Here is a 12,812-nt window from a genome sequence, read left to right as displayed (position 1 = left end):
GCAACTCTGAAGAAACAAAGCATGCACGACTGAGTGTAAGTGTAATCGATCATTTCCACAACTCTGAAGATATTGTTCTGACTCTAAGGGAAACAAAGTTGTCATGTTTATGCAGTTGTCAGAGACTAATCCCTTCTTGTTCATTGAAGAAGTTTCTAGTGACCTCTGAATTAGCTGGCACACACAAGTAATTAAGTTTAATGTACTCGCTAGAGACATACTGACCTCAGTACTATGTCAAATCTATAGTGTATATTATTCCAATGCGCAGAGCCTATCAAGGATATCGGAACTACACCACAGGGATAGAGGTAGAGGTAAAGGTATAGATAGAGGTAGAGATAGGGATAGAGGTAGAGGTAGGAATAGAGCGAGAGGTAAAGATAAAGGTAGGGATAGAAATAGAGGTTGAGATAGAGGTAGAGATAGAGGTAGAGGTAGAGATAGAAGTTGAGATAGAGGTATAGATAGGAATAGAGGTAGAGATAGAGGTAGAGATAGGGATAGAGATAAAGATAGAGGTAGAGGTAGAGGTAGAGATAAAAGTGAAGGTATGGATAGAGGTAGGGATAGAGGTAGGTATCGAGATAGGGATAGAGGTTGGGGTAGAGGTAGGAATAGAGGTATAGATAGAGGTAGAGATAGGGATAGAGATAGAGGCAGAGATAGAGGTAGAGGTAGAGATAGAGATAGAGTTAAGGATAGAGGTAGAGGCAGAGGTAGAGATAGAGGTAGAGATAGAGGTAGGCGAAGAGAAGACAACAGGTTTAGACACTGACATATACAGGGGTGAGCAAGAGAAAGACATACCATGCATTTTCTCAAGGACCCCATGTAAGGGAAGGGCCCTGGGCAATTGTCCACTGGAGCTCTAACAATCCTCACAGCAGCAATACGAGATAGATCACAATTATGGTTGAGGGTAAAGGTTCTTGCTTCTGAATTCAACTGTATGGCTGAAAGTGTTCCAACTCATGGATTTGAGAATACAGTGAACCACTAACATTGGTCTTGAATTAGTGCTTTTAAAGACAAAGTTATATTTATTTTTTAGCTCATTTTCAAAGTGTCTGTGATAAAAACCTATAATAAAAGTAGTGGGTTGTTCACTGTTCCAAAAACATAAATGTTAGGAGTGTGTTGGGCAAAACTATACCAAAGGTGGATGGTTTTCAGTGCCGCGACGTGCCTGTACTTGTTGCTCAAGCAGTAGCGCTCTCGTTTCATATCACCCACCTGAAGTCCATGTCTGTTCTGTGTAAAGACTATTTTTTAGCCGGGGTTGGTACTGGGGTCCCTGCTGCCTGGATTGTGTACTTTCCGGGGGTGGTGTACACCTTCTCAAAGTCCAGCTGCCTCTTCACAAGTGTTTCATATGTGTCCTGGTGATCGCACACCTGTCAGGAGTTGGAACAAACAATACACAAGAGTCAAACGGTGCCTAATCCTGGACACCAACACAAATACTCAATGTAAACACTCCACTGATAGGGCAGAGTGCAGACATGAAGATAAGACAGTGCTGCTAATTGTCTGGGAGTTAAAGACCTAGGACCTAATTTAGATATCAGCAGACAGGTTACTTCATCACAGCGATGACATTTATCCCGTCCAACAAAATATAAGTCCCGTAGGACATAATGGGATTTATAATTTGGCGGACGGGATATCCATTGCAGTTTTGACGGAGTAACCAATCTACTGAGATCCAATTCAGGACCTTAGAGCCTCGTTTAGAGTTGGAGGGACTCGAAGATCCTCTTATATCTGGAGGACACTTTATGAATTCAGTTGAATCCATCAAATGATACTGCAAAACAATGTGGAGTAATTTAGCGTATTTAGAGGACTGATTTCAGCAATGTCAGAATATAAAATTAAAAACCACCTCTCTGTACAGTGCACTAAAATCAAGTAGTCTATATAAAAAGTGTGAAATATCTCCAGAGGAAGATAGAGGCAACAGGTAGATAATACCAACTCTCTTTTTGTAGAAGCGTTGACGAGAAATTAGGCTTATCGGAGGGTAGTGCTAAGCATTTTTTGTACTCATAGAGCAAAAAAATGAGATACATGCTCAAGAATAAATCCAAGACCAATTTTCTATGAAAATAACAAGATTCCTTACATTTCTTTTTTAGAAGCAAGTCTTCAAATCAGAAATATGCTTGATAACTCAAATACACAATTTGTATACACGTGGTTATATAAACAAATGCAGTGCAGTTCAAATTATGCAGTACTTTCAGTAAGTAGGTACTTGGCGGTCAATTACGTCAACTAGTTACTATCGGGGTCAGTGGGGAAAGCAATGGAAGTGTATAGCTGCAATGAAATTCAGTAGACCGCCAACAACGTCACGGTCGCTGGCAGCAGCTCATTGGAAGCCAATGGATTGGGAACACTGCCAAACCGGTGTTCGCGATTGCTGGAGGAAGGTGAGTTTTCAGGTAGCAGAGGACCGCTGATTCAGTTGCCACTGCGTTTTTTTTGGGAGGACTCCGCCAAGGTGTTTTAATTGACCTTGGTCCTGTGGAAGGTCAGAGGTCATCTTCACTAGTATGATGAAGGCCTTTGGGGGCCCAGGACTCGGGTACAGCAGGCAGAAGAGTTGCACCTGGAGCAGGAGTACCAGAGGTTGTGGGTGCTCTTTCCAGAGTTCACTGGCAGTGTTCAGGCCACTGGTGTTCTACAGAACAGACCATCATAGAAGAGGCAGTACTTCCACCATTGCTGCTTTATGCCGTTGATGCCACTGTTAGGAACATGGCTGTTTTCAGCATTGGCCGGTATGCTGAGTGGATCCCTCGATTTAATGGAGACTTACAGGGGTCCAATCCTCTATACTGGTGAACCAACAGGCCTATGATTGTGAAACTTTTCTTTCTGTCGTGAGTTGCAATTGCACGGAGTGTGCCAGTCCTCAACCACTACGGTTTCTTTACTGGCATGTGTCTGGGAGTAGAGCCTCTAGCCCAAACGGAGGTTATTGGCAAATTGCTGAAGGCTGAAGGGTTCTGGGGCTTCTTGGAGGCCTCACAAGTTTCAGGCGAGGCTGCAGGTTGCAACAGTTGGATTCTTAGCAGTGGTGGAGTTTATGCCAGTTTCTTCGGCATCGGGTCTCCGTTCTTGAAAAGCAGTGGTCTTCTTCTGTCATCTTCTTGTGTCTGGCGAATCTAAAGTCATATTTTCAGGTAGGCACCTAAATACTGAATTTAGGGGCATTTTCAGGCGAGGCCAGGTAGTAGCCAATGGGCTGCCTACCTGTAGGGTGCCTACACTCTTTATGCTCACCCCATGTAGGGTGTGGGCACACCCTGACTCCTAAAAGGCTCTTATCCCCAACCTAAATATGGCGGATAGTGAAAAGTGGGGTCTGGAAAGTAGACCCACCTCCTACTTTGCCTAGGTTTCCACCAGTCCTCTTGTAAAAAGTGGGGCAGGAAGTGGGGATACCATCTGCTTCTAAGAGCAGAAAGCTGGGGTCAGGGTTCAAAGGCGGCATTCCCTTTGAAGTTCCCAATTCTGTTGAGGCAGACGCTGCACGGGGGTACGGGGTGACCACCTCTGCCCAGAGCAGTCTTTCTTCTCTGGATCCCAAGAGATCTGGCTGTCTGCCCAGGGGCCCAGGAATATGCCCGGGATGGCATGCTGGCTAAGACTAGACTGGAACAACACCAGGGTTTGGTAGGTTTCAGGGGGGCCGTTTGCAGGGTCTCCTGTGTGAATTGATTAAGAAATCCAATACTGGCATTCTCAAGGATGTATTGCAACAATATGTTTAATACCAAACACCTTAGAAATCAGTAAAGCCATCATGGAGCTACAAAACATCGTGTTGATGGGCATCCAGCCCATGTACTCTTTATGGCTCCCCTGTTCACTTACAACACTCAGAATGGACTGGGTATTGTAGTGGCAAATGAGCTCCTGCTGATATGTCCTCACATAACATATAGTGCACCCTGCCTTAGGGCTAAAGGCCTGCAATAGGAGTGACCTGCCTATATCTTATGCATTTTATGGGTGGCATGGCACACAGGGCTATCTGCTATGTCAACTCTTCAGTTTGTCCTGCATCTGGACATGCAGCCTGCGATAGCAGCACAAACTGGTCCGGGTGAGGTGCATCCAGGGTGCATTCTTTCTGTCCCCATGCCCTGGGTACCAGGAGTATTATTTACTGGGGCTTACAGGGGAGACATAAGTTGTTCAAATCATGCAACAATTTTAGGGAAGGGAGATCCGGCACTACAAACCTGATTAGCAGGGTCCAAGTGCACTTACAATTCACAATTACATCACACATCAGGCACAAATTGGGGGCTAACCATGTCAAAAGAGGTATTTTCCTACACACCTCATAAAGGATGATCAGGACCACACATGGAGCTGCGTCCATATCTAAAAGCATCCTTCTGCATGTGAAGAGTTTACCCCAGGGTGCAGATACCCTTCAAGAGCCTGTCCCCTGGTGTGAATGGTCAGTCAATGGACGGATGGCAGCGCGGCAATACTGTCCCTTCACAACTGACAGTCTACTTCGGAAGCAACAATCGGCCGACATTTCTTTGTTTAAAAGAACAATACCAGCACTTGTCAATGGACACTACAGGCACTTGGAATGGAGCCTGATTTAGTTTCAGTGTGACAGTACTAAAGGTTATGTGCAGTCATGCTATAGCATTCGTACAGTACTTGCACTGCTCATCATGGCTGTGACACGTTTATTGGGTCAGTAGACACGCTCCGGCAGAGCTGTAAAATCTTTTTGATAGTACTGGCACTTCCCAGCAGAGCTGCAAGAGCATCGCTACAGTACTAACATTTCTCAGAAATTCTGCAGGACCTTTGCAACACTACTCACACTTCTCAGCAGTTCTTCAGGACATTTGTGCCAAAACCGGTACTTCCCAGCAGAGCTGCAAGAGCGTTGCAGCATTACGGACATTTCTCAGCAGTTCTTCAAGATCTTTGTGGCAGTATTGGCACTTCTTAGCAGTTCTGCAAGGCCTTTGTGGTAGTACTGGCACTTCACTACAGAGCAGCAAGAGGGTTGCAGCATTACTGAAATTTCTCAGCAGTTCTGCACAACTGCTGCAGCAGCGATGACATTTCTCAGCAGTTCCGCAAGAACTTTTTAGCAGTGCTGGCACTTACAAGCAGTTCTTCAAGATCTTTGTGGCAGTACTGGCACTTCCCAGCAGTTTTGCAAGAACTTTTTAGCAGTGCTGGCACTTACAAGCAGTTCTTCAAGATCTTTGTAGCAGTACTGGCACTTCTCAGCAGTTTTGCAAGGACTTTGTGGCAGTACTGGCACTTCTCAGCAGGTCTGCAATACCTGTGTGTCAGTACTGACATTTCACAGCAGTTCTGCAAGATCTTTGTGGCAGTACTGGCACTTCTCAGGAGGTCTGCAAGACCTTTGTGGCAGTACTGGCAATTCTCAGCAGGTCTGCAAGACTATTGTGGCAGTACTGGCACTTCACAGCAGATCTTCAAGGCCGTTGTGGCAGTACTGGCACTTCTCAGCAGGTCTGCAAGAGCTTTGTGGCAGTACTGGCAATTCTTAGCAGGTCTGCAAGACTATTGTGGCAGTACTGGCAATTCTCAGCAGGTCTGCAGGACTATTGTGGCAGTACTGGCACTTCTCAGCAGGTCTGCAAGACCTGTGTAGCAGTATTGACCGGCGTCACCCGCACCTGGAGGCGCGGTTCCCTTAGTGGCATCTAGGGCGGGAGCTGGTCAGTTTTCTCTTTTCTGTAGGTGGACGGAAGTAAGGGGGCCGGGCCCTGCTGATGTCATACAAGGGTGCAAGGGCGCAAGTTTTCCCTCACACTCCACAGCAACTATAAAAGTGGCAGGAGGGGTCAGGAAACCCTCTTTGTCCCTTCCAACAGCTCCTGAGGCGCAGACCAGCGACAAATATCCCACCACCCATCCCTAAGGCTAAGAACAGGACTGGAAGCGCCTACCTTGGGGCAAACACTGGTTAGTAGGCTACTTCTCAGCTTCAGGGGTTGGGGGGACTCATAGTGTAGTTTTATTTTGGTGCTGGGGTTGTGAATATGGTACTGATGCTTGCGGGGGTTGTTCTGAAATTTCTTTGCAGGGTAACGTTGTTGAGGTTTGTAATCCAGGGCATTAGGGTATTGAATAGCCCAGACGCCCGGGTTAAGTGCATTGCGTGCACGTGACCACAGGTCACCTCATGGTATGATGAGATCTTGAATGGGTGTTTTTTAACTGAGGCCTGGCAATAAGCGATTGAGTACACACGATGCCTTGGGATGTTTGGCGCCTGCACGTGGCAGCATTTGCGTACATTGAAGTCGGGATAAGGTAAACCGTGGCTCTAGGGTAGGAAATATCTCAGGTATCCTGATACTCAGAGGCTTGGGACGTTGGGGATTGCAAGAGGTGGTCCACGAACTAAGGGACGCTAGGCAGCCCGGGGAAACGAGGAGCAGACTCCCCGGGTCCGGTGATTTATTTCCTGGTGCTTGGATGGGTTCAGGCCTAGGTGCGGCGTGCAGCAGATGCGGCCTTTAACTCACGATGATAGGGGGGTGCCAACACGCATGTGGCACCGGGGTATTGATGATTGGGGCTGCCAACACACATGTGGCGCCGGGGTATTGATGATAGGGGGTGCCACCACGCATGTGGCGATGGGGTATTGATGGTAGGGGGTGCCAACACGCATATGGCGCCGGGGTATTGATGATAGGGGGTGCCAACACGCATGTGGCGCCGGGGTTTTGATGATTGGGGGGTGCCAACACGCATGTGGCGCTGGGGTATTGATGATAGGGGGTGCCAACATGCATGTGGCGCCGGGGTATTGATGATAGGGAGTGCCAACACGCATGTGGCGCCGGGGTATTGATGATAGGGGTGCCAACACGCATGTGGCGCCGGGGTATTGATGATTGGGGGGTGCCAACACACATGTGGCGCCGGGGTATTGATGATAGGGGGTGCCAACATGCATGTGGCGCCGGGGTATTGATGATAGGGGGTGCCAACACGCATGTGGCGCCGGGGTATTGATGATAGGGGGTGCCAAAACGCATGCGGCCCGGGCCGGCAAAGGGGAGGATTGGAGTAAGTGAATACGGGTTTGAGCCCGCGGTGAGCTGCATACCCGATGAACAGGTTGTGTTTTATAGTTTCCGGGTATCGTAGGAAGCAAAGACAGGGGAGGGGGAGCATGCCTTGCCGTTTTTTGCGCTCTACCAACATACCTCTTCAAGTGCTTTGGGGAGGCTGCTGAGGTAAACACGAACAGGGAGGGGCATGGAGGAGGGAGCTACCATGAGCATAGCCGTGGATACATTTGAGGATTTTGTCCAATGAATAACTTATTCACTACTGGGGAGTAATTTAGTGTTATTATGAGGGAGCGGGGTTTCACTCTCCTCGTAATCTGGCAACATTTTTGTCAAGAAGAATCTATTTAACGTTTTCTGCCCTGTATTATGAATCGTATTAATGCTGGTTTTCTCTCTTCTGCTCTATGTTTGCGGGAGGCTTGGGGGGGGAGCAGGAGCACGGTTCATATGCTGGCTGCACCAACTTGGAGCACGAAAAGGATCTGGTATGAATGGCCCCCATTGCCGATGCTGGAATTGAGCACTCAGTTTCAAGTCCCGGCGTCAGCTCAACGCAAGGTGATTAGTATATGACATTCAGACGGGCGATGGTTTTACCTTATTTTCTGAATATGGGGGGTCAATGATTTTTGGGCCTGGGCAGTACTTTTACTTACAGATATTAGGAGAAATCACACGGATGAAAGAAAGAGAACATATTGAGAGGTAACAGTTGTGCTGATAAATCATGATATTTTGGCAACACTAAGTAGACGAGTAGTACTGTTGCTGGGTTTGGAATTCAATTGTTTGGGGTTTGATTGTCACTGTTCTAGTCAGACTCTGTGCCGAAGAAAAGAAGAAACCATAGTCAGCAAAATTCACAAGCTGTTGTCCTCCAAGGGCAGTGATGTATTTCTCTGTGGCATTGCCAGGATAAATGTGGAGAAGTGTGGCTCAATGGTTAGAGCGGCAGACCTTGATGCAGAGTTCTGGCCAGGGACCAGGGTTCAATTCCCGCCTCAGCGGGTCTTGGGCTCTACTTCCTCGGACCTGGTAATTCTTGCCTCGGTGCCTATTCTAATCATGGGTCCCACTCTGAAACTCTGGGCAATAGCTTGCTTAATCTCCACAACAGCCCCAACAAAGCTAGGATGCCTGGCTTCACCTTGGGGGTGCCCAGGAGTGGGCACTTCACAGGGAAAGGCGAGGATGGGTTCCTCAGCGGTATTCGTACAACCGCCGAGATGCCTCAGGAGATTCGTGCGCTATACAAGTACCACTACATTTACATTTACAATGTAACCCATTTCCCCGTCTATTTTAGCCTTGGATGGCTGGGATATCCTGTTGCACATGCGACTGGATAAGAGAACTGTGAAATAACTCAATGGCAGAAGAGACCACATTCCTGTCGCACACACTTATGCTTCAGGCTCGGTCCATCACTCTTCATCGGACCAAGAATAGTGAGCTGGTGTTTCCTGTCCTTGCCATAGGGGAAGTGGAGAGGCAGGGACTTCCACCTGCAGCAATAAGTGACACAGCATTGATTAGAGGCTTAGGTACTATATTGGTGAGCCCAACCGATGAAGTCATGAGTTAGAACTATCTCAAACACTGCAAGTTGTAAATGTCTTGTTGGAGGTCGAGTGTGTGTGTGGACCCACTGTATCTGGGTTTTATTTGAGTGGCCTGTTGATAAAAGCACTCAATCAAGTAGGTGTTGAAGAGCTCGCTTTAATACACAACCATCAACAGCAGAGATACAGCAACTGAACTCTTAGCAATTTGAATGTAATCATTCCATTAATGATGTAATCAACAATGTGACACTTAAAGTGACAGTAAACATAACACATCCCCTATACACAATAAAAGAAATACAAATGAACCCTGAACAGAGGATGTATGATACAAAAATGAATTAATACATAATATAGTCTTGAAATCTCCTAGGAAGCTGTAAGGCCCTTCCACGAATGTTACTCTGGTCTCTAGTAGGAGAAACGTCACCGGAATTGTCAGAAATTTTAGAACCTGTATTTAAGTGATTCCTGACAACATTGCATTTTGCCAATTTAGACATAGTCCAAGTGCAACCAATATCCAACGTGATAACATTTTTTTTAATAGCAACAATGGTGAAAGGACCACTGAAATTGGAAACACCTTTGTGACCAAATTTCGATTTTTTTCACCAGAACACTGTCACCCACATTGCATTTCCGAAGTTTGACAACCATCTTATCATCATAACGTTGTTTATATTTTTGCTGATATTTTGTCAAAACTTCCCTTCTTCTCACCTCTTTCTCAACACTATCCTCACAGACCCTCTCTGGAAGCCAAGTTGGGTTGAGTTTGGCACTCGCCAATCTACCCCTCAAGGCTTCAAAAGGAGACCTCTGCATGACAGCATTAGGAGCAGTGCGATGAGCCCACCCCGTCTCCCTTAACACACTACTAAAAGAAACTTTAGACTCTAAAGCCCTTTGTGCACAACTCTTTACAACTCTATTCATCCTCTCAGTGAGACCATTCGCTTGTGGAGAATAAAGGGCTGTTTTCTGGTGAATAATTCCAAGCCCTCTTAAAAAGTTATCCATCTCATTAGAGGTGAATTGCACCCCATTGTCAGTGAGTAAGTACTTAGGCACCCCTTCTGACACAAACACATCCCTCAAGAACTCAATCACAGTTCTGGAATTCACAACACTCATACATTTCGAAACCACCCATTTAGAGGTGTAATCGACTAACAACACAACGTATCTCTCCTGTGAGGGCATAAACTCAAAAGGACCTGCAATATCTAATCCCAACTTAGTCCACACTGCAACAGGAACCTCAACAGGAGAAAGTGGAGACTGACTAGTGGTGTGTGATTTGTCGTTGACCGCACACAGATGACAATCTTTAACAACTGCTTCCACCATATGATCCATTCCAGGCCACCAATATCTTTCTCTAATCTGAGCCTTTGTGAGATTTCTTCCCAAATGCCCTTCATGAGCCAGATTAACAACTCTCTCTCTTAAATCACCCGGAGGCACAACCCTGTCACCTCTCATCAAATTATCTTGGAAAAAAGTCAAATCATCCCTCACCGTCCAAAAAGGCTTCAATACAGCCTCAAGTACATCATAATTTGGCCAGCCATTTCTAATGACATTCCCTAACAATTGGAAAGAGACATCATCCTTAGCGCTCTGCAACCATTCTTCCTTGGATATGGTAGACTCTAATACCCAATTTATACATGCTCCAACTCCATCTGCAACACCATCTCTTTCAATTGGAAGACATGATAAACAATCAGCAGGCTTGTTATTCTGTCCTGGAATATATTGTACTAAAAAGTTAAATTCTTGCAAACCTTCACTCCATCTTTTCAACCTTGGCGTCATATGGTCACTTTGATGACACGAAAAAATTTGAACAAGAGGACGATGATCAGATTTAACCATAAACGGGATGCCCCACAAATAAAATTTGAAATGATATACAAACCAAAATACTGCCAACACCTCCCTTTCAATACAAGAACAGTTCAACTCAGCTTCCTTCAAAGCTCTTGATGCGAATTCTACCACAACTTCTTCCCCATTCACAGTTTGGGAAAGGACAGCACCCAACCCCTTAAGACTGGCATCAGTTGTAAGAATGGCCTTAAGTTTGGAATCAAAATGACCCAAAGTTGGCATCTTTCCTATTTCCACTTTAACTGATTCAAAAGCTTTCTCACAATTATCAGACCAAGTGAACCGTACACCTTTTTTTAAAAGAGACCTTATGGGTTCAACCAGACTGGGGAAACCCTTAACAAACTTGGAATAAAATTCCGCCATTCCCAAAAATGACTTGACTTGGTCTTTATCTACTGGAGTCGGAGCCTTTACAATGCTCTCAGCTAATTCCAATTTGGGTTCTATTCCATTCCCAGAAAAAACATGTCCCAAGTATGTGACCGACTTCAATCCAATCCGACATTTTTCCTTCTTAACCATGAGTCCACCATCATTTAACTTGTCCAAAACTGATCTCAGGACTTTGTCATGTTCACAAACATTTGCACCATGAACTAAAATATCGTCCTGAAAAAACATCACATTATGAAGACTACCAAGGACCATTTTCATCACCCTTTGAAAACACGCAGCAGCCGAAGCTAACCCAAATGGCATTCTTAGAAATTGGTAAGCACCTAAAGGTGTAACGAAAGATGTTAGATGTCTGGAATCTTTATGCAACACAATTTGGTGATAAGCCGAAGAAAGATCAAGTACACTGAAAATTTTGGCTCCTTTCAAAATACTAATACTTTCAGCTATATTGGGCAATGGCTGTCGATCAACCCAGATCCATTCATTCAATCTGCACAAATCCACACACATCCTAATCGATTTGCCACCATCCTTGGGTGCTAAAACCACCGGACTCAACCATTCTGAAGATTCAATCTCTTCAATCACACCTAAATTTAATAGCCTCTCAATCTCATGTCTTAGTGGCTCAAGCATCATATTGGGCACTCTCCTGACTTTGTGCACACAAGGTTTGGCAGACTTCTCCTAGGAAGCTGTAAGGCCCTTCCACAAATGTTACTCTGGTCTCTAGTAGGAGAAAAATCCCTTTAAACACGCCAAGGCATCAGAAAACACTTTAGGATAGTCTGCTAAATATTTATCAGACCCACATACAAAATCAACCTTAACTGGAAGGAAACTGGACAGAAAATCCTCCATCAGCATGACTTGGTTCTTAGGATCTTTGGCCCCAGGATTAAGAATTATACCCAAATCATGCTGATGTCGCCATCCAGGAAGGTTGTCTCCTCTGACAGCAACATAAACCTTGCCACAAATTTTCTTGCTCCTGAAGGTGATATTGGCCACAGTGTATCCCAGAATGTCTATTTTTGACCCAGCATAACTCACCGGAGCAATGTCAGGAGGTAAGAGTTGAACATTATCCAGACCTACAACTTCATCCCAAATCTTGTTCCCAATTAAAGTGAAAGGAGACCCTGGTCTGCCATGAGCTTAAATATAAATTTTTCAATTCATATATCACAAAATGGCATAAACATTTGTTCTGCATCAACCATTTTATCACTTTTAACATTGGATACAACAACCGTACGTACAATGTCAGAAACAGATTTCTTTCCTTCTCTTTTCTTACCAGACCTACACACACGAGCATAATGTCCCTTGGTTCCACAATTATTACAAATGCTGTCTCTTGCAAAACAATTTGGGAAATTGGAAGTGTGAGAGAAACTTCCACACCTAAAACAACGTATTCTCTGGTTGCTAATTGGACGTTGTTGACGAAAATCACGTTCTTTAGACAAAAGAGGCTCTTTACTAAAAGAAGGACGACTTTCAAGAGTGCTTTTCTGAGAAGGTGTAGTCTTTTGAATAGATTTGTTCTTTGAACCCACACCCACTTTAGCAACTTCTTCGTGACATTCTCCAATAAGGTCATCTTCTTCCAGCATGTGTACTGTGTCGAGAGCTTTCTTTTTATTATCACTTATGGTGTGACTTTCTTCCTCTTTATTTTTCCTTATTTCTTTAACCCATGGTGAGGTATTCTCCATGCCCTCTACAATGGCTACAGCCTCATTTAATGTGGGGTTCTTTGACAACAACTTTTCTTGGACCCTAGAACTATTCGTACACCGAACAAGTTGATCTCTAACAAGTGATT

General features: G+C 45.1%; 1 protein-coding gene across 1 annotated transcript in view; it reads right to left on the bottom strand.

Moving 5' to 3' along the window:
- Positions 1-1,242: 1,242 nt before the first annotated feature.
- LOC144819179 (uncharacterized) overlaps positions 1,243-12,812 on the bottom strand; it is a 237,018-nt gene continuing 225,448 nt past the window's right edge. Inside the window, exon 6 of the mRNA XM_078677151.1 lies at positions 1,243-1,397. Within this exon, the coding sequence (XP_078533277.1) occupies positions 1,266-1,397 (132 nt within the window). The 3' untranslated portion in view covers positions 1,243-1,265. The remainder of the gene's footprint in view (positions 1,398-12,812) is intronic.

This window comes from Lissotriton helveticus, chromosome 2_1, assembly GCF_964261635.1.
Source record: "Lissotriton helveticus chromosome 2_1, aLisHel1.1, whole genome shotgun sequence".
NCBI classification, from domain to species: domain Eukaryota; kingdom Metazoa; phylum Chordata; class Amphibia; order Caudata; family Salamandridae; genus Lissotriton; species Lissotriton helveticus.
This window is presented reverse-complemented; position numbering and strand designations above follow the sequence as displayed.